The following is a 22,783-nucleotide window of genomic DNA, read 5'->3' on the forward strand; positions in this document are numbered from 1 at the left end:
TTAATAACTTACCTTCCTTGGGTTTCTTCTTTTTCTGGTAGTTAAATAGAATAATGGATATTTTCTTTTAGCAGGCAGCTGAAAATTATTGAAATCACAATATCAAAACCTTTTCCTGGTCCCAATTTAACATTAACAAACAAGAGAAAACTACATTTAGGATATCAAGGGAATATGGCAATAGTTAAAGCTAGAAACTGTAATATTTTGATTTATCAATACAACTTCACACTAGAAGCTTTACAGCAGATAAACTACAAGTTACGTACTCACATAGGGAGCAATCTAGAGGTTGTACTTGTGTTACAGAGAAGGTACCAAATAAGAAACTTCCAGGTAACATTTCATGGGGGCAATTTTTGGGAACTTACATTCAGGAATCCTCTTTGTCCTATTTTAAACATTATTTCAGTTTGTATCATTAAAAGCTAACATTAGTGATCTCACATAAAAACAAGGCTTTTTGCATTTAAATATTGTCCAACCCAGCATCATTAATAAATACTGGATTGAATGCATGTTCCTGCTCTGCTTTTACATGCCAACTAATGTAGGTAATTGTCCAACTTATATCTTCTTAACACACTTCTGATATAAAGCAATTGTATCTTAACTTAAAGAGAAACCAAACTGATTAAGGTTGAAAGACATTAACTTCAGATATCTTTTTATAAAGTCAAACAGGACTTTAATAAAGGTTCTTTTTCATAACAATATAAATACATGACCCTCAACAGAAAGTAACATAAAATACAAAACATACAAAAACCATTAAAAGGACTTTTGTCTTTTGGTGCAGTTAGTGCATCCATGGTGTTAAAGTGTGGGGAAATATGAAGATTTAGGAAGAAATTCATTGTCCAAGCTGTCCTCAAACAAGCGTCTGCAGTTCATCCCCCTACAATAGAAAAAAAAAAAAGGACATGTAGGACTTCGGACAGTGACTGTATCGCCGTTCATCAGTTTATCCCAGGACCCATCGGTTGGCCTGAGAGGAGTTCAGCTGCACCGACTCGCTGCTCTCTCCATCCTCATGCTGATGAAACACAAATCACATCGGATTAATAAATCATGCAAATAAGCGTCCGGCAGGTGTCATTAAATGTTTCTGCACACCTTGTTGGCAATGGCCCTGAGTTTCCCCAGCAGGGTGGGTTTCTGGGTGTAGACCACGTCGTCTTCGGGTTCCTCTCCTTCAGCCAGGGCACAGCTGTCTGCAGCTGGCAGCTCACACTCCTTGTTGGCAGACATCACCAGACGAGAGTATTTGTACTCCAACCTGGATGCAAACATCGCAGCGACCGAGTCACAGAAGAACGACAAATCTTTCAGCACAGGCAGCATCTAAGAAAACATCTTTCCTTGATAAAACAAAAAAGACTGGGCTCTGCTAAATAATAACATCCAGGTTGATTGTTTCTAGAAAATAAAGATCTTCCCATTATTTTTGTGATAATTCGTTACACATTTCTTTAAGAAATATTACATTTTAAAGAACTTACATGTAATGAATATATCAAATTTCAATATTGGTAAGAATAAAACTTGCTAGAATTGTTTGTCTCATGTAAGTCAAGTTTTGTTTTCTTTATATTTGTGGAAATATTTTGAGCAACCCTAAAAATGTAATGCATTCCCGTGCATCCATGCATTTTGGAAATCCTAACATCCCTCTCTACAGCAATGGGCCAAAATTCCAGCCAAATATTAGGTGAAGCCATATCTTCCAACCGCGGTTCTACAAATTACATAAAGAAATGGAGACAAATTTCTTACATCAATGAAAGTAAAAAGACAAAAAAATGTTCTTGCTCATTATTCTGACATTTAGCAAACAGAAATAACTTTGGTAATCCCAACTGACCTCAAGCAGGAAAACTTGAGTCATATTTATGTCTATACAAAGGTTTAGGTTCCCTAAAATGAAATAAAACAGTAACAGCAAATCTTTTCCAGTCCATCCCAACCCTGTCATTACTGCCCCTGACAAACAGATGGTGACACGTTCACCTTTAAATAACCTTTGAGTCAGATCTTAACGAGCACTTCGCTTCGTGCCGGGTCTGCTTGTTGGGAACAAAATAGACAGGTGTTTCACACCTCTTGTTTTTCTTCCAGAAATAGAAGGTGAGGGAGACGAGCAGCATGGCGACAAAAGCTCCGACTCCGAGTCCGACCTTTAGCCACACAGCGATGACCTCACAGGGGGCAGAGCTTCGAGGAGGCAGCGCCACACCTTTGGTGCACAGCTTTGGCTCGTTCCACAAATACAGACTTTCCTGAAAAAAAGTTGTTTTAACTCCTGATTAAAATTTTACTTTCTCTTTAACATTAACCCTAAGATTAAGGAAGGTTAAAGTGCTGTGTAAAGTGGAGATGTTTGTCTCCGTTACCTGGACCCCTCCTCTGCAGGCTCCCTCTATCTGGTGGTAGTCGGCCTCGCTGCAGCGTGGACAGGCGCTGGCGCTCTCCCACAGGAAGTGAAACGTGCATCCATCACACGTTCCTGCAGGACAGGAGCTGCACAAACCCTCACAAGTCATGTTTGTGTTTAAATTATAAAATCCAGAGTCAGGGTTAAAAAACAAAAGCTTTTTGTGCATGTAAAACTTTATTGCTCAATTATTTGTTTTGAGTAACTTTAAACTACATCAAATGATGGTAATCTTTCAGATTTAACTAAAATATTTAGCAGTTTAATAGTGAAATTATTTAGATTTTTGCCTCTGAGATTGCTTAATTACGCGATTCAATTACTTTTATTATTATCACAAAGAATGCAAACATCAAAGCAATGAATCAAAGATAACTAAAGAAATTGAAAAACCTAAGCCTGAAAGATCAGGATCACCACATATCTGACATGTCGGCATTTTCTATTTATAGAGTCTGATAGAGTTCCAACTCCTTTTTAACACTTTTTAAAAGTATAAAGAGAAAATATGTCTATGAATCTGTTGTAGAGGTTTCTACAGGAATCAATGAACAGAACTTTAACAATGAATGGATGGACAGACAGAAGAATATGAAATCAGATCTAGAATGTGATGGTTAATAAAGTCTGGGAATACAAATATTTTCCATTTTATTCTTCTAACTTTATCCAAACCTGCAGAACACTTAAATAAAAGTCCAACTTCACAGACTCTGTCAGAACTGTGACAGATGTACCTGGGCACAGATAGTTGACCTCGATCAGACTCGTCTGGATTACAGCGAACCGTGATGACAGAACTTCGACCCTGATCACAGGAGGCCGTCGCCTGCGTTGACCTAAAGGAAATAAACTCAATATCTGAAAATGACCGGAACCATTAAAAATTCACTCCATCTTTCTTTCTTCACCTGTAGAAGAAGTTGATGTCAGGGATATCCTTTGGATTTTCTGGGAACAGATCCGGCTTGGCGTTCACTCCATTGAGAACGGTGTCCACTGTCGCTCCTGAACAGACAGCCGTGTAAGATTAGTTTTTAACAGCAGGGGACGCTACAAAGCGGATGTGCAGATCCAAAGTACCAAGGAAGGTGTCTGCAAGGCTGATTGACTGTGAGGAAATGGCCACCCGGAAGCCCCGCCCATCTCCGGGGATGATCGTGGACTGGCAGAGGAAGCTGTCCACAATGTTGACAAACTGAGACGGGTCACTCGGGTCATCTTTGCTGGACACGTCGGTGACGTTGTCGGTGCAGATGGCAGCTCTGTTTCCCTGAGAGGAAAGGAAAACCGCATGAAAATTATTTATTAGTTTGTAGTTTAGTTCAAGACTTGGAGTGAAAATATATTTTTACATCTTCAAAATAATTTATAGAACAAATGAGTTTGAAAAATGTTCCGTCCCTGTGGTTTTGGACAGCTAGAGGATTTTGGACCATAGATGATGCTTCTCTTTTATTTACCCTAAACAAATTTATTTCTGTAACTTATTCCACTGTCCATGTTGTCTTTAATGAAATCATACTACATTTCTATTTAATTGTGAGCTGCTTGTTTGAATTTATTTAATTTATTATTGAATTTATTTAATTTCCCTTTGGGATTAATAAAGTATTTTTGAATTGAATTGAACTGAATTGTTGCAACTCTTTCCTCTATTCTTCTTTACACAAGACATTTTATTTCTGAGTTTAGTTTTAAGATTTTGGGAAATGAAGGACAGAAGGAAGCAGTGAAAGAGAAAAATAAATATACACTCAGAGTGATAAAAATGTGAAGAGAATGAAAACACTGAAGTCCTAGAGAAATAAAAAAAAATGAACAGTTCGGCATAAAAATTGTCTGCAAACAGATAAAAACAACCAAATAAAACAGGGATTTTACGTTTATTTTGCCAGTTTTTGTCATAAATATTTCATCCTCCCTGTATGTGGGCAACTTTCTAAAGTCAGAGGGAAAATAATTCAAATTTTATGTACTAGGACAATATAAACACAGATTCTATAGAAATGAAGAATAAAGAGAAAAAAAACTAAGTACACCCCTGCTGCTTTGATAGAATTTAAAAAGAAAAGAAGCAGCCAGGTGCTGCAAATCAAATGAACTTGACAAGTTTATCATCTGTGTGATCATCTTTGTAAATGCAGGAGTTTAAGCAGTTTGCCACAAAGGAGACATCAGCAATGAGCTTAAAGAAGAGCGTCTTACTGAACATCAATCTGGGAACAGCTATAAGAACATTTGCAAACTATTTGAAATAAGAGAAAGATTATTTATAAGTGCAAACCCTTTTAGAAAAATTTTAACTCACTGCAAATTCATTCAAAACTCAGACCATGGGATTCTTAAAGAAAAACACTAAGAGCTCCATCTGAGACTCTGCAGGCCTCAGTTATCATATTAAATGTTAAAGTTCATGACAGGATAATTAGAAGACAAAAAAAAAAAAGGACTAAACTATGGCTTGTTTGAAAGGGCTGCAAGAGAAAACCTCCCATGTCTACAAAGAATACAACAGCACACGTTAGCACTTCTGGTACCAGGTCCATCAGAAAAATGAGACCCGAGGGGAGACGTTTAGAGATGATGCACAGCACCATCCTAGGAGAGAGACGAGCATACCAGAACCAAAACTTCCCACCTGCATTCAAGCATGGCAGTGGCCGAGATAAAGTTAAATGATACAACCGCACAACTGCTTGGCTAGCTTAGGAAGAGTTTAGGAAGTTACCTCGTGGCCACAGAGGCTGATGTTGAACAGGTGAAGATACTTTGTGCCTTTAGAGGTGAAACTCGGCCCCAATATCAGCGAAGCCACATTACTCAAGGGCCTGAGGTCAAAGGTCAGTGTTCTGTTGTTCTCTGTGTGGATGAAAGAGCAGTCGCTGAAGCAGCGGGAATGTTCCTGAAAGAAAAACAGGATCACAAATAAGATCACGAAAGCAGCAGCAAGACAACTGGAGAACAGTTGGTGTGTTCTGCCACTTGGTGGGTTCTACGCCACAAAAGACATGTTTTGTTACTGATTTGCATATATCCAAGGTGGGCATTAAGGCCCATAAGGAGTCTGGAACCAACCTTTGGAATACCTTTATTAGGAAAAAAAAAATTGTTTTAAAAAGCATATGTGAGTTTTAATTTGATAGGCCAAGAGAATTGCATCTAGTTTAGACCCAAACGTAAAGTAGACCCCAGTTTTACAATAATCTGGAACAATAAAAGGTTTATTTTTTATTTCAAAGACTATTTTGAAAAGCCAACACAGTTCCTTTTTCATTAAACATTTAGATCCATTAGTGCTTCGCAACCTTAGTGTTGTAACAGTCAATGACCAGAGTGCAAAAACTGGATTTTCTGATTGGAGGATTTCTCTTTAGATAAGAGAACAAGTGTGGCGGCTCAGATTTGTCTGCAAGAAAGTACCACCCCTTGTTGTGAAAGATAACTTGATAAAAAACAAAATCTCAGGTTTGCTGGGAAAATATCAAGCATAACCTTTTGTGTGAAGTTTACATCTTTGGTCCGAAAGAATAAGATCTTTGTTTTGTAGAGTTTCTCTGACTCTTATTTTGAAAGGCAACCATAATGCCTTTTTTGCCACACATTTAGTTCCACTAGTGACATGACACCTAGTTAAGCAATAACCTAACTTCTGAAATAAATTAAGCTTTTGTTTTGAAGAGTTTTTGTAATCTTATATCGAGAATCCAAATTACAAACCCTGCTGATTGCTGGTTTAGGCCTATTAGATATTTGAAAACTGCTTTGCTAATAATCCAACATATAGGTATAACAGTTTATTTTTTGGAGTGTATCTGTTAGTTTTATTGTAAAAGTCCAATTTAAACCCCCTCGCTGATAACGGACATAGGCCAGGGGTCTGGCACACTGTGGCTCTGGAGCCGCAAGAGGCTTTTCCACAATGGCTCTTAATAACTTGGGCTAAAAATGATATTTAGCTAATAAACTCAAAGACCTGAAAAGGTTTCCTGAGTCTGGGTCAGTAGGGCTAGACAACACTGGGGAAGACTGCTGACTTGACAGATGTCCAGAAGACACCCTCCACAAGAGACACTACGCACAGATGAATCCTACACATGGGCTGCAAACATCTTACCTGGGCTAAGGAGAGGTCTAAAGTACTCTTTTCAGATAAAAGTAAAGTTTGAATTTGGAATTTAAGGTCCCAGAATTTGGAGGAAGAGTTGAGAAGCACATATTTTACATTGCTTGAAGTCCAGAGTGAAGTTTCCACAGTCAGTGATGATTTAGGGTGCCATGTCATCTCCTGGTGTTGGTCCACTGTGTTTTCTGAGGTCCACAGTCAACGCAGCCATCTACCAGAACATTGAAGAGCACCTCTTTCTTCTGCTGACAAGCTACATGGAGACTACATTTCTCAGTAGGACTTGGTACCGGCCCACACTGCCAAATCTTCCAAAAACTGGTTTAATGACCAGTGTTCCTGTTCTTGATTGGCCGGCAAACTCACCTGACCTGAACCTCATAGAGAATCTGTGGAGTATTATCAAGAGTAAGATGAGAGGCACCAGGCACCTGATCTCTAAGCCACAGAGCATTGATGCAGTAATTCATGCAAAAGGAGCCCCAACCAAGTATTGAGTGCATAAAAATGAACATACTTCTCAGAAGCCTTTTTCAAATGTTCTGAAACACTGATTTTTGGGTTTTCGTTATCTGTAAGCCACATAATCAAAATTGCACCAAATAAAGGGTTGAAATATTTCACTCTGTGTAATTAAAATTTCACTTTTGGAAATGACAGACAAAAAAATATTCAAATTTGTCTAGATGTACCTGTAGTGTAACACGAAATGCAGATTTAAGCAGTTTTTCCATAGAATAATTACATTGAATGTCCACAACAGAATGACACTAAAACTACCACTAATATTTTTCTTGTCATTAGGTTGGAAACCATATACATCATTTTCCACAAATAACATCCTATAGAAGAAAATGTTTCCATCATCTTTTAAAAAACAAAAAGTTTTATTTTTTTTATTTTAATGCCGAAAAATAGAAGTAAAATAGGGGTTCTTTAAAAATCACAACAAATCACCTATAGTATTTATGAAAGAAATTGTCTTTTTTCAAAGGGTCATGTAACATTTGCAACTCTAAACGAGTTTTATTGAGCTGAACTGAAGACAAAATGGCTCTTTGCATTGCAAAGGTGGCAGACACTTGGTATAGATCAATTAGAATCTCAAGATCTAGTATATACCTTTAAAAAACAGATATTTACATACACTAAAAAACAACCAAAACCATTTGTTCTCACCGACATTAAATCAGCCTGAACTCTGTGGGAGTAGAACATCTCTCTACCTTGTTGCTGATACTTCCAGGTCCACAGGCAATGCATGCGTCCTTGCCGTAGGTGTGTCGCCCAGCCAGGTGTGTGTTGGGCGGACACTCCTGGCATCTATTGGTGTCCCTGTCGATGAAGAAACCAGCGGGGCAGGGAACGCAGGAGGAGCCGGCCCGCTGGGAGTTCTGCGGAATGAGAGCACAGGCCCGGCACGCCGATGCCACCCCGTCCACCACGTTGGTCACACTGATGGAGTAGATCTTCGCCGTGTCACTGACGTATCGACGAACCTACAGATATAATCTACTGGTTTCAAGCAAGCGATGAATAAGGTGGAGCTGGTTATCTTGCTGATGTGTGAAGGTTGAACTCACATCCTGAGCGTGGTTGGTCCTCTGGAAGGCCCACGTGTACGTAACAGAGGCGTTTCTGGTCATGCTGTGGGAGAATGCCTGTTTCCCTTTACTGCCCTCCCAGGACTCCACCACCGTGGTGCTCTTCCTGTTCACATCCTACAAGGGGCGACCAAGAAAAGTAAGAGAGAGCCTCCATGCACAATTGCTCATTTCTACTGCCTACTCCTAACCAACACACACACTGAGACACACACCATCATGAAGTAGAGCTCACAGTCAGCAGAGCAGATGGTCTCAAACACAAAGGTGATCCTTCCAAACTCTCCACCGGTCATCCCTGAGAGCGAGGCCGGCACCCTGAAAACCAAAAAAAACATGCATAATTGTACTCCAAGCACTGTCGCCGTACAGGGATTTTTATCACTAGTTCAAACTTTCTCAGGAGTTTCTGTAGAGCACCTTCAACATTTTTAGGACATGTTCACACTTGGCACAAACATGGTTTCTGGTCCGATCATGTCCAGACAGTACAGTTGTGAACATACTAAAGATGCTTTGGGGACGGTTGTCCTCAGGCTACGATCAGAGGTGACCTTGAACACTTGTGTCCACATTATTTTGGGAGTCTGAATACAATTCGTCCTGGGACAAAAAGACCACCCACTGCCCTGGGATGACTCCCGTCAAGCATCAGAGTTACCTGAACAGCTCTCAGTAAGAAAAACAAACCACCATCCATCTTTCATGACTGGATATCAGGACGCTGATGATGTATATGGTACCAAAGGGAAACAGGGAGGGACCAAATGGCAATACTTGGATATGAAATGGAGTAATAAATTGACAAAGAGGTGAATTATAAAGGACAACAGTCTTACTTAAATCCAGGCACATGCAGACTGAGGATGAGGTAATCATTATCTGAACTTCCTGCCCCACTGCGAACGTGATCTCCAGCGACCTCCCATCCTGAGGAGCAATACACCACTATATGTTTAATCTGGACCCAGTTAATGTTTACTTCATGAAGGAGAAAAATGTTCCTCAGAGTTGATTTTTAATAGTTTCACTAAGGAGCACAGCTGTGACTATAACATCTAAAGCACCAACAGAGATGCTAATATAGTTTTGTTGAAACTTTTAAAAACATTTCAAAATGCATTCCAACTTGAAGTTAGAGCTTAGTAATAAATAAATGTCAGCAAATAATAGAATTTGTTTTACAGAGATATTTTTTGGGGAATAAGTAATTTTGAACCTTTTCTCTTTCACTTTTTATCACAATACCAACACAAACTTTAATGTATTTCATGCGATTTTTATGTGACAAAACACAAAGTAGTACAGATTTCTGAATTGGGAAAGAAAATTATACATTGTTTTTATTTTATTTTTACTAATAATCTGAAAAAGTGTAGCATGCATTTATATTTGGTCACCTTTAATCTGATACCCGTAAATAAAATTTAGTGCAGCCAACTAACTGCCTTCAAAAGTAGCCTAATTAGTAAATAAACTCCACCTGTTGTGTAATTTAATCTCAGTATAAAAGGAACACAAAAGACAGGTTAAAGTTGTGAAGTTTAAAGCAGAGTTGGGTTATAAAACAAAATCCCAAACTTTTAACATCTCATATCACCATCATCAAATACAGTATGGTACCACAAACCAAGACAGCCATGCACCCAAACACACAGGCTGGGCAAGAAAAGCATCAATTAACAAAGCAGCCAAGAGGCCCATGGCAACTCTGGAGGGGCTGCAGAGATCCACAGCCTAGATGGGAGAGTCTGTTGACAGGACAATCATTATTCATACACTCCACAAATCCGGAAGAAGTTGTTCTGTCAAGATGAATGAAATATAGAGATTTTTTACTCAGAGTAGCTTGAAGGGCCAGGTAACTCTGGAGGAGCTGCAGAGATCCATAGCTCAGGCAGAAGAATCCGTTGACAGGACAAGAATTTGTTGAGGAAAACAAGGAAGCCACAATAAATCCTGTTGGCAGTTTGTCATGAGCCATATAGGCAGCACAGCAAACATGTAGAAGAAGGTGCTCTGGTCAGGTAAGACCCAAAGTTAAACTTAATGGTCTAACTGAAAAAATGTGTGGTGAAAAACTGACACTACCCAGAACAAACCTTCCCTACTGTGACTCTTTGTGGTGGCAGCATCATGGTGTGGGGAAACCTCTCTTCAACAGGGACAGAGAAGGTGGTCAGACTTGATGGAATAATGGGAGATCTTGGAAGAAAACCTGTTAGAGCCTGTAGAAACTTGACACTCAGACTTGACACTGGGGTGGAGGTTCATCTTCCTACAGGGCAATTATGCCTGAACTTTAGCTATTTTGCAAAGAAGAATGGACAAAAATGTCAGTCTTTAGATGAGCAAAGCTGGCAGAGACATACTGCAGAAGCCTTGCATGATGAAAAGCAGTTCTTCAAAGTCATTTTTGAGATTTATTTGTGAAAATGTCGAAAACCATGTACAATTTTATCTCCACCTCACAGTTATGCGCTACTTTGTGTTGGTCACATAAAAAAATCCAATAAAACACCTTGAAGTAGGAGGTTGCAACGTTCCAAAATGAGAAAAAGCAATGCACCCTGTTTCTGTATGCTACTTCTTTTACATGATTTTCTGAAGAGAGCGGGTGTTAATGTGCTCACCGTTCATGTCGTCACATTTGGAGTTCCCCACGTTGAAACAAGAGGTCTTCATGTTGGAAGGCAGAACATTCCACCATTTGTACTCGTAACCCAACACGGGTTCAGTACCTGCGGGGCACTCAACGCACGCTGATGCAGACCCAAATATGACATCCAGAAATCAATTCAGACACACAATGATAAAAACCTGCAGGCTACAATGCTGTCTTTGAACAAGAACCCTCTGTTCAAGGGTGGATTAACCAGCTGTGTCAACAATTTAATACAAGGGATAGATGGACTGACCTTTAGTATTATATTAGTTCCACCCTGGCTCCCTAAACAACTTACGAAACAATTCTCATTGAAGTCTTACAAGGTTGTGGGTTACAGGATAAAACTGGCCTACAGCAACATTAATAATTAAAATCACTCATAATAAAAGCATGAAGAGATAATAAAAGGCATGGCTGAGCAACCGGAGCCAGGTGTATTTGTTTTTTTTTTTTTTTTACCATAAGTCCCATCAGAGTGTGTTCCAGGTGGGCAGGGCAGACAGGTGGAGTCGTTGCTGTTGTAGTAGCCGGGGTTGCAGGGAGGGCAGGGCTCTCTCTGTCCTGTCACAGGCAGCTCGTCAGCTCCCGTGACGTTTTCCACGCAGATTTTTGGCTCCACCCAGCGATACAGCACCTGTGTCTGTAACCAAATCACAGGGGTCAATCGAAACAGACTGAGGGCCTAAATGATAAATGACACCTGAAACCTCTTTCTTGAGCTTGCTTATCCTACAGCAGGCAAAAATGTCAGTGTTGGCAAAATGTGAAACTTCTGACCTTTCCCTCGCTGTCGCAGGCTGTGTGAATCTGGAAGTAATCCTTCTCCGAGCACGGCGGTCTGACCTTACATTCAGCCCATCCCTCATCTGAGCAAAAAAGATTCAAACACAGACGCTAATGAGCACCATGCAGGGATGCAACACAAAAATCAATGACATGAATCAGACATTAACGTACTCTGCTATGCTCCAAAACAATCTTTTTATGTGTTCACTGACAGATTTTTCCCCACTTCCCTCCTTTAACTACGATGGTTCTCAAAATTAGCCTGTTAAAATGATACAACAATAAATAATTTCCACATTTCAGATTTTTTGAGTTCTCACCTCCCACAAATTGTAACAAATTAAATTAGCCTAAAGTCAAATTCAGTTCTCCACACAAGGCTTTCCTCACATTAAATCATTTGCATCCTTCAGCTAAACCCATAGGCTTCAGAGAGGTTACAAGAGATAATTATTATCTCTGTGTACATCGACGAGGGTTGGATGAGATCTCAAAAACCTACACGTATAGCCTGATTTAAAGATTATTAAGAACAGGTGAGAAACAAAGTTATTGAAATCTATCAGTCAGTAAGGGGTACAAATAGAGACAACATAGAACGGTGGTGAACCTTCCAGGGAGTGGTAGGCCTATCAAAAAGACTCCAAGAGCAAATCAATACATCCAGGAGGTCACAACAATACTAACGTCATCATCCAAACTACTGCAGCCTCACCTGCTTTATTTAAGGTCAGTGTCGATTACTGAGCAATAAAAAAAAAGGAGTTTAAAAAGTGAAAACCCACTGCTGACCAAAACCAAGTTGCATCTAACATTTGCCAAAAAAAAAACATCCTGATGAGGGCTTTAGGATGTTGGAACTTTTTGAAAGGAGATTTTTTCCCCATTTCATTTGTAAAACTAACAGCATTTCAAACATGGTGGTCTGGGGCTGCTTTGTTGCGATGGAGCCATGAATTCTCAAGCAGAAAATCCTGAAGGAGAATTTCCAGCCATCGGTTCATTACCTTAAGCTCTAGAGCATTTGGGTTATGCAGCAGCACAATAATCTAGAGCACACCAGCAAGTCTAGCTAGCATCAACATTCAAGGTGCTGCAGCAATTCCCAGCAAGTACCGGTAGTGTTCTAGACGCGACAAATTCCTGTATTTGCCATGCGTATGGAAGCCATCTATTCAATGTCAACATCAAGGTCTGGCTAAAATCACCCAAAACGTTGGTGGAGAACATGTTCTAGTCTGAAGAAACCAAGGCTGAACTTTTGGGCCATAAACATTAAAAGCAAACTATATTTTTTCAGACTGATACGACTTAATTTTCCACTTTAAGCTTTCATGATAAAAAAAACCTCACAAACCTGCTTCTGCCAAATGTTCTGATCCACAAATCAGTTTTATTGTTTGGTCTTTCCAGAGGCTTCGAGTGTGTGCTGGGCATTCTGGATTTGCATAAAGATGCCGTAGGCCTATAAATGAAGGTCACTCGAGTTGAAGCCTTGTTTCATGAAACATGATGTTCTGCAGCTTTTTACATGCAAATGAGTGACCTTGTATCATAAGAGAAATCTGATTCTATCGTTTCCTTATGTAGCATATTCATGGTACCCTAAAGTTAAAAAAAGGAATAAAATATGATCAAGTGGGCTCCCAACTGAAGAGGACTTTTGTGACTAAACTGACTAAATAGTATTAAATTAGATGGATTAGACTTGGACCTGTATGTTTAAATGCCTTGAGAGTACTTTAGTTCTCCTGGGTACATACGGGAGTAGTAGTGTTCAGGGCAGGCTGAACAGGTGGACGCTCCCTTTCCGGAATAGGTGTTGCTTGGGCACGCTTGGCAGGATGAGGAACCGGGTGTCGGGCTGAACCAACCGGGCCGACATGGAAAACACTCTGACGTGTAGGCGACACCTGCAGCGACACGCTCGACTGAGCTTTTAAATATTCTAATATTTTAATTTATTTTGTCTGCCACAAGAGCACGGCTTATTTTACCCTCTATTTGGATGTTCTTCAGCAGCACCGGCTTCACCATCTTTCCTCCCACCAGTATCCCTGTTGTTCTCCAGTACAGGATGTTTGTACCCGACTTCAGGTTCACCTGGACAAGAGACATTCACGTGAGGAACTCACACAATTTCCAAAAGTACTCCGCTGATGCAAATCAGCAGAACCATTAGCTCACTGTATGTGTGCCCCATTCTCCACTGCTCGTGATTGCAATCCACTTCTGGTCGTCAGTCTGGGACATCTCCTGGCACTGCTCGTTCTGGACCTGGACACATAAAATCAGAATAAGTGAGCCTTGTGTATTTAGAGTCAGAGCATGCCATCTTGTAGGTTTCATTAGCGTTGCTTACGTAGAACTCAAACAAAATGTTGTTGTCTGGATACTGATAGGTGAAAGAGACAGATCCCCGTTTTTCCAGATGGACAGCATAAACTAGGGACACGGTGCACTCGTCGCGGTTGGACTCCAGGTACACACCCTGCGGCATCCACGATGAGCTGAAACCAAGACACTGCAATCATAAACTTCACGTTTCAGTGTTTAAAACATCTTTACATTCTTTACATTCCCTTGTTACCTGTTACAGGCCTGAATGTCCTCTCCATTTGGTCCAGGATCTAAAAAGCTGGCCAGGCTTGTGAAGCCAGCAGGAATGGCATCCCATTGGTCGAACCTCAGACCGCTGCCCAGAGAGTAAGATCCAGCCGCACACGGTGTGCACAACTGGGAGGACATCTCCAGAAACATCCCAGCTGGACAGGAGAAGGCTGAAGGGAAGATGAAGGTTATCTTTATGCAAATAGAGAAACAAGTTTGAAGAGGAAACACTAAAGCTGGGCTCACAGCAGTCTGTTCCTCTGGTTGGAGAGGGGAGGTCCAAACAGGAGCCTGGGCTGAGAGGGATGGCGACCCTCCATCTCGACCCTGTGCTGTCACACTCTGTGTACTGGTAGTAGTAGTCGCTCTGTGGAAACCATATAAAACACAAAGGATCAATAACCCATCCAATTTCCATCAAGTTAGCAGAGCAGTTCTGTGGATGTAAATGATGCTGTTACAGGACAACAACAAATCTGCTTTTTGTTTCTGGTACCATTTTCTTCTTTGGTAACTTGTACAGCACTTTATTAAAAAGCACTTTAACTAGCACTTTATTTAGCACCGCACTTCAAGCATACATTTCAACATCAATATCTATTTGAACACACAAGGTTTTAATTATTTCTTCAATATTTGTTTTAATAATTATTAGCATGTAGCCTTTTGTTCCAGGCCTTGCACAGGTGCTCTTAACGAGAGATGTGTGATAGTTACCTGGGAGGAGGAAAGAGTCGCTACTTGGAGCAAATAAGGTTTACTGTTTAATAAAACTAAAGCAAATGCTGGTGTGTAAAGTCTAGTGTAAAAAAGTTTCTTGCTAAAATGTGGTTACTCTCCTTTCTTTTCTGTGTCCTCTCCAGGGTGTTTGTAAAATGCTTTCCCAGGGGTCCGGACACCATTTGAAGGTTCCGGTAGAGGCCATGGGTTAAGAGAGTGTGGGGGATTTCTGTTCAACGTGTCTTTATCTAAAGATTTTTATAATGATGGAAGGGTAAAATATCAAATGTTTCTTTATTTATAGTAAGTTGTAAATATTTGTCTTTGTTCAAATGTATGTATATAGATGGTGGAAAATCCACCTGTGAGGGAATGGTGGTTCAGTCCTTTTACAGCTGAGACCATTTAAGGCTGCCCTATGTCATTAGCAGCCTTGAGATAGCATTGATGGTCCACCGAGGTGTGCCATAGGTGGGCAAGTTAACCACTGACACATCGCCTCAGTTCCTCCGTGTGTGCTTGGGAACAAACAGTTACAGTAACAGACTTTTGAAAACAATTGTCGATACATAAAACTTAAAACCGATACTTTGCAAAGTTGTTTGGTGTCAGTACAACAATGGCTCATCCTGAATTTTGTCCAAATTTAAGACTGGGTTCCTTCGCAGATTTATATTTTGATATTTTTCACACAGGTTCTCCCACATTTAAACAATGCTTATACAAAAAAAAACATGCAATGAATTTAAAGCAGATATTTCTACAATGGTAAAGTTTTAAATGTGTGAACTGGAATGGATAGATGGAGGAATGAATAGACAGTTGAATGAAATTACTAATCTTTTCCCATACTGTATTACCACATACTTTCTCTATATTCATGCTCACATGAGAGCACCCAAATTAAATTTCAAACCTTTAAACCCCTTTCAGAACTGTAAAGAAGTCCTCTTGTGGATCTTCTGACATTTCTGTTTTTTGTTACTTTGACTGACCATAGTGATTTTCACCAGTTTTAAAATGAAATAAAGACACACGTGCAAATACTTTAAAACACCAGCTTCCAGAGTCTTTGTTTTCAATTCAACTGAAAACTCTACTTTGCTGTTTTCAATCGTTAATTCTAGTTAGAAATTGGAACCTTTTTTAGAAACTTTGCTTTATTTACATATACAGTAGGACACAGACTGAATGAACCCAGGGAGAAAATAGGAAATGTGGTAAAACCTGGGAGAATAACACTGGACACATGTCTTAGTAAGATAACAGTACTTCATACAATCATCATACAAAAGACAACATGAATAGCTGTTGGTGGCTGACCCTGATCGCCATGGCAACCTCTAATGGGTCCATTATGAGCACAACAGTAAGTCATCTGGTTTCTTGTCAAGGACAACTGGTTGTCACTTACCATTCAAATTCAGCAAACCTTTATTGAGATGTCCTCTGATACAACTCTCAGCCACCATGTGGATGAGATGGCCAGGTTTGTGGTACATTCAAATCTTCTTGTTCTTAAAGTTTCCATGACTGTCATCCTAGTCAAGATCAAAAACTAAGTACAGCCCATAACTAAACTATCTTGTAGAACCAGGTTCTCCAGACGGAGCTCTCAGTAGTTGCTTCCACCATGACCCAGTTTGTGCCAAGCTTCAGCTGTCAGACAGAGCCTCAGATCTGACTCTCAAAGCCTGCATCAATTTTGTATGTCATGCTTGCTTAAGATCACTTAATCATGGATATTTTTATACGATTTGATCCAAACTAACTCTTTAAAAAGGAACCACACCAGTTGGTTACTTGAAAGGAAATGCCAGAATGTATTGGGATCAAATAAGCTCTCCCTGTTCTAAGCGGACTCTGAGGTGAATGATGGTTCATTCTCTGTTGGACCGTAATCCTGGAAATTAAATGTTTCTACTCCCATTCTAACCTCCCATCTACTAGAGTCAAATATGAAGAAAACAGACAACTCAGAAATCCATTATTGGTCATCGGTTATCATGAGCTGTACAATAAAATCCAAACAAATGTCCTGCTTTCAATGAAAATCCAAGGTATTGCTCCAGCACATTTCTGTCTTGTCCCCTGAAACCCTCACAGGCATCAGACTGCAGCAGAGCAGTGATGAATATTTACTTCACTGCCAATTAATCCAAATATGCAAATATGAATGGCAAAGCATCTGCAGGGAAATTAATTAGCAACAGGGAGGCTGTTCAGAAGCAGGTCAGGTGTAAATGTGTAGCCAAAACAAGCTGCAATAACTATTCATAGTGAACATCCATCTCTCCTTCCCCAACACAAATAAACTGATTGTTGGTGTGCTTTGAGTGTGGAAGACGTCATGTAAACATTTAATTAACATGTAAAAAGGCAACCTGCACTGCCATTGTTATTTCACTGTTGACAGTGCAGAAACAAAAAGGTAAGACTGTGAAAAAGGACATGGACTACTCCGTTTCACTGGTCGCCAGGGTGATTCCTTCTGGCTGTCATGGAGACCGGAGGCTGGAAGCGAGATGGTAAAATTTAGCTCTTGAACACACCAGTCATGAGGTTTCAAGATGAATACTAATCTTTTACAGCTGTGGCTGAAAATATCAATTTAAAATACCATGAGAATGAGAAAACTTCAGCTGAGCATTTATTTTCTTCTTTTGGGTTCAGGTTATCTCCACTAAGACACTGTGGCTACTGTTTACACACAACGTTGTTTGCCAGACGTTGTTATGTTGTTTGAGAACAACACTTAAAACGAATCTTGAACTTCTGCGTTCTATGTCCATGAAGGGTGCACAAGAAAGTATCTGGTATGTTTGAGAAAGTAGAGGGAAGGCAGGTTGCCATAGTGCGATATGTTCATTTGTTTCCAACAGTGTAGCTGACTGCTCTGGCTGTGAGGTGTTCATTGGATTCATCGATTTTTCATTGATAATTCTCTTTTTGCGCTTTTTTTTTTTACATAGTTTTTCATTGATTATCCCTTTTTTCAATAAAATCCCTCCTGTTGGGGACAAAGAAACACAATTTAGTCAGATTTCTTTTAATTTGATTGATTTCATGCTGTGCATAATGGCACATTTTTATTATACACAGGGTAAAGATACATATATAGCTGATAGACATTTGTTAGATGTGTGTTGTTGCTTTAATAATTGTTTCATAACTTTTGTTTTGTAGTGTCTGCAAAAATGATGAAGTCACAATCCTTTGTGGATCCAGCAGACATTGAGGGGCAGAAGGTTGTTGCAGATCTTATCCGATTGACTCCAGATGTGTGGAATGATTTACATTGTTTTAACCTTGCTGAGTGTGATGAAAAGAATTACTTGATCTAATGGAAAAGTCGACTAAAAAGATTTGGATTTCAGATGTTGTTGGTCGGTTTACCTTGTTGTATCAGCAGAAGTCACAACTGGAAGCTTAACAAAATTTTAGTTGCAGTCCAACCATCAGATGACCCTTCAAAGATATAATGCTGCAAAACCTGAGCTGTCAAAGACTGAGGTGAGAATTGAGGATTTAGAAGTAAAGTCAGAGCATCTGAAGGCAGGTGAGCTCAGGGAGGCTGCGATGCAAAAGGGGGAAGAAGCCCCAACCGCTGAGGTAAAATCTTTGCATAATCACTCCCAGCAGCAGCCTCAGTGACAGGAAACAGACTCAGCTCTAGGTTCTGTGTTATACCCTGGATACCTGTTGTCTGAGTCAACCTTCGATAAATTTAGTACACAGACTCCAAATGTTCAGAAAACCCAGTGTAGTTCCAAAGATCTTAAAGGAAGTGTTGGATGTCAGACTGGTTCGGTGGTGCCCTGCCCCATCCCACTGCTGTGGACAACCACCAAGAGAATCACGAGCCGGACTCAGCAGTCGCAAATGGTCCAAATTGGAAGCCTCCCAACCCGACTCGCACCACTCTCCTTTCAGACTCCGTCACCCCCTAGGTGCCGGGAGAGTCACACGTGGTTCTCAGGTGACTCAATCCAACCTGACTAGCCACCACATGCACGAGTCCACAAATTGGAAAGCTCTCAATTAAATCATGAGACATTTCCTTTACTTTCCCAAAGGTTAAATTAGAATTTTCCACCATTCCATGAACATAGCCACCTTGACCTTTCAGATGGACATGGTCCACCTTCTGAGTATGGCCAACTTGAGTCCCTTGCTCGGGACATAAAGGCTTTTAATCCAGATAATCATTAGTTAAACTTTAATTATTACCTGCGAGAAGTTGAAGATTGTCTCCTTGACCTGCCCTTTTCCTCTCCTCATGAGAAACTAAATCTCATTTGGAAAACAACAGCTAGAAGTGTCCACGTCTTTATAAAAGCTCCTTCCTCAGAGGTCCCTTACAGGTAAAGGTTTCCCATCAACACTGACATAAAAATCCACAATGGCTGCCAGCAGCTTATTTCTTCAGCTAAGAGAACGTTCTGAATGAGCAGCAGCCAGAATGAATTTTAAGGTCGGAGCTGGTAAGAACCAGATGCCCACATAACCAAGGAAGCTCGAGGTTTCTAACCAATCAGGACATCAAAATCCAATATGGCTGACACACAAACAAACCATTTATTAATGCAGCCGTCTACGTTCTGATTGCATTGCAGCCATGAAAATTGAGATCAGGGTTGGTAGGTATTATTCAACCTCTCGAGGAATCCCAGCTGAAGTTTATCCTGTTTGTACAGAACAATCTGTACAAACACCTTGTTAATGCAGCTATTTTAAAGTCTAAATGCCTGGTGGATGTCGTAAAGACTTCAGTGCTTCTTTTGCAATTACATCGACTGTCTGCTGGACAACTGTCAATTCAGCAGACCCATGAGAATGTAGGCCAGGACATCATTTCTGTATTAACCATTCTGTTTTATTTCAAAACTTGATATAAAAATGAAACACCACAGCCGTAAAAAGACACAGCATATAATTGCTGCTAACGCCAAATTCTGAAACAGTGTGAACCATACATCCTAAGGGTCTGGGCTGGTTAGAGTTCCTACTGGTTTTCTGACCTGCAGCAGGAAAAGCATCAGCATCTAAAACGGCTCTTTGAGGAAACCTTCATAATATGAGCTATAACAACATTTAATTTCCCTTTGGGATTAATAAAGTATTTTTGAATTGAATTGAAAATGGTAAAGTTTGATGTGACGTCACTGTTACAGATGGAACGCAGCTGTGCTCCTGCGCACTGCCTGCGCTGCTGGGGTCTGCTTTGGGTTCGGTGACGCGGTTGCTCGGACTCGCAGGCGCAGACCGGGTCTTTTCGGAGGACGGCGAGTTTATCGTCAAAGAAACGCGTTTTAGGCCGATCAGCACCACCGAAAAGAAAAGCGCCCCAATAATAATAATAAAAAAAAAAACATAAGCAAGAACTGAAGCTTTTAAACGAATTAGGATAAAGTAAAATATGGACAATTAATAAGATAGGATTCGGATAAAAAAATATAGGGACACGCATTCGTGCTTGTAAAAGTCCAAACGGCGTGAGTAGATAATAATAAAAAGACTCCCACCTTGTCGCACGGCTGCAGGGCTCCTTCGGTTGATGCTGCTGATCTGTGAGCGCCGATGATGAGGAGGAAGAGGTGGATGGAAGAGAGGGGACCGTGCAGCGGGAGAAGCGGGAGGTGCGCACCTGCTCCCACATCCTCAGCTCGGATCACAGACAGCAGGCTGCTCGCTGCCGGGACCCACGAACGTGAAACAGGCCGAGCGGTGATTGTTTGACTGCTGTCCCTGTCATTGAAGCGACAGCCTTCCTCCTCCTATATCAACACCACCGATGCACAAAGTGCAACAGCAGTCCCTTCATCCTGAAATTTCAAAATAAAGGCACCAATTTAGAATAAAACATTCTTTGTTATGATCCACGTCCTTTGCTGTATTATTTATTATATTAACGCATTTATTTTTGTTTTAGAATTTGGTTTTCATTCTTTTTTCATCAGATTTTTTTGTTATTTTATTGAATTCTGTTTTTTTCCAGAGCAATTAAGTGTCTTATTTTTTAATATCATATCTTTATTACTTTGAAGTTAACACAGACAACAAAACAGCAAGGCCACAGGAAATAACATCACCAGCTACCTGTTCATACCTATCCATATAGAAACACTCAGTCCCATTATAATTGACACCCAAGTAGCACAAACATATTGAATTCTTCCTTTGATTTTAATGTTCTTATTTTTAATTGGAAGCAGTGTGTTACAATTATTTTATTTATTACTTTTATTATTATTATTATTATTATAAGCACGATTATACTAACAAGCTTTAAGGAGAAGCTCGGGTTTTTGTTTTGAAAGCACCACTTCCTGTCCAGGCTGGTAAATTTCTTGGAGCTTTTCTTCATCTCCTTAAACCTTTTAAATCCTCAGGCTGACGCCACCATTGTGGTAGCAAGCCTTATCTTGAATGACAGCAGGAGACGCGCAAATGATTTTTTATTTTTTTTAACCATGAAGAAACTAGGCAGAACACTGTGAAATATTACTGAATATGTTTAAACTACTTGGTAATGTTAATTTTCTGTGAGTATTAATATTGTCACGTACAATGCTCGAGGGCCACCTATTGGTAACAATCAACGTGTTAAATTGCGACGCTTAGTGTGAAGAAATTCTTGGCGACTTGTGATACGCCGTGTGTTCAAGAGGCTTTTTAAAAAAAAAAACTGAAATAAGACTTGGAAAGACTTCATTCCCTGCAAAACGACTTCCATGGTGCGGATGAATCTACCATTAACTTGACTGGAGGAATAGTTTATGGTAGAATACCTGCTGGTGTTGCTACTCTGTGGCGTAAACGGCAAGATCAGCTGGTCAAGGTGGGCAGATTAAAGGTTGAATGGGCCATTTATATTTATATATATGCACAAATTACTTAATGCAATTGTGATTTTTTTTCTAGTAAAGTGATTTTACCTGATGATAACTTCACTCATGTAATGGGGCATAATTTCATCAATTTCATGCCTAGATCACTGCTTTAGTACAGGCGATACGCACCAGTCCAGAGAGTCGATGAGGATTTATTATGAGCCTACCACTTCTGACCACATGCCTTTATTGTTATCTATAAACTTACCTGTTAAAATTACCTGTTATTGTGTCTGTTCACAATAATGTGAGTGTTGGCAAAATAGGCAGGTCTAACTTGACCGAGGAGGACCTTGAAGTATATATATTTAGCTCAGTCTGACACCTTGTTGAGTAGTATTGAACTACCACAGGATGCTGCAGCATGTCATGATATTACCTGTAAAAACCCACAACATGGTGCTGCTTATTGTATTAAAGTATTGTGGAGTCTTTTAGTCTCATCTCTAGTACACCACTCTATAAGACTAAGTTATACAAAGCTAAACCAGGCTGGAATTAGCATGTTAAGGAGCTTCATGCTGAGGCTAGATGGTCTTTCAAGGCTTGGGTTGAGGCATGAAGACAGAAACATGGTCTTCTCTTTAAATATAGGAATCAGGCAAATGGCAATTTTAAACATGCCCTGCATTTTATAAAAATGAATGAAGACACAATGAAGTCAAATTTGCTTGCGAGGACAATGCAAAACAAACGCACACATGATTTTTAAAAAGGAAAGAAAGGTAATTAATAATTATAAAACATGTCTGCCAACAATTATTAAATGTGTAAATGGTGCAGAAGAAATTACTCACTTGCGGCAGAAGCACTGCTATGAACTATTTACCTGTCTTAAAAGTTTCTCGTTTATGGTGGGCAGCATTGATGATGATGAAGATCAGAGAGTTTCTGCTCAATTAATTAATGATGAAGTCATGAGCCAAAAGATCAATAAGGTGG

At 40.0% G+C, this 22,783-nt stretch overlaps 1 protein-coding gene and 1 long non-coding RNA gene across 3 annotated transcripts in view; both read right to left on the reverse strand.

The window, feature by feature from the left end:
- Positions 1-665: 665 nt before the first annotated feature.
- elapor2b (endosome-lysosome associated apoptosis and autophagy regulator family member 2b) lies at positions 666-20,555 on the reverse strand. The gene is made up of 22 exons (XM_047390524.1): positions 20,474-20,555; positions 14,475-14,595; positions 14,209-14,398; positions 13,981-14,128; positions 13,806-13,895; positions 13,616-13,721; positions 13,382-13,531; positions 11,610-11,698; positions 11,292-11,472; positions 10,798-10,926; positions 9,004-9,094; positions 8,380-8,482; positions 8,144-8,281; positions 7,787-8,059; positions 5,166-5,339; positions 3,518-3,707; positions 3,346-3,442; positions 3,172-3,273; positions 2,394-2,520; positions 2,101-2,279; positions 1,117-1,279; positions 666-1,036 (listed from the first exon to the last, which is right to left on the reverse strand). Exons 3-22 carry the CDS (start codon positions 14,376-14,378, stop codon positions 965-967), a joined length of 2,772 nt encoding a protein of 923 aa, XP_047246480.1. The 5' UTR covers positions 14,379-14,398; positions 14,475-14,595; positions 20,474-20,555; the 3' UTR covers positions 666-964.
- Positions 20,556-20,634: 79 nt separating this feature from the next.
- The window catches only part of LOC124882760, a 50,422-nt gene continuing 48,273 nt past the window's right edge, over positions 20,635-22,783 (reverse strand). For both annotated transcript variants that reach the window (XR_007041987.1, XR_007041986.1), the window contains one exon: positions 20,635-20,773. This is a non-coding gene — a long non-coding RNA (uncharacterized LOC124882760). The remainder of the gene's footprint in view (positions 20,774-22,783) is intronic.

The sequence above is a fragment of the Girardinichthys multiradiatus genome, chromosome 17, assembly GCF_021462225.1.
Source record: "Girardinichthys multiradiatus isolate DD_20200921_A chromosome 17, DD_fGirMul_XY1, whole genome shotgun sequence".
Classification (NCBI taxonomy): Eukaryota; Metazoa; Chordata; class Actinopteri; order Cyprinodontiformes; family Goodeidae; genus Girardinichthys; species Girardinichthys multiradiatus.

Bases quoted from the DNA above. Each gene is read 5' to 3' on its own strand.
- elapor2b (XM_047390524.1), bottom strand. From the start codon at position 14,378: ATGTTTCTGGAGATGTCCTCCCAGTTGTGCACACCGTGTGCGGCTGGA. The intron at 2,521-3,171 runs GTACATCTGTCA...GGGTTTGTGCAG, and splicing joins GGTCAACTATCTGTGCCCAG to CTCCTGTCCTGCAGGAACGT. The intron at 1,280-2,100 runs GTGTGAAACACC...GTTTGCATCCAG, and splicing joins TTCTGGAAGAAAAACAAGAG to GTTGGAGTACAAATACTCTC.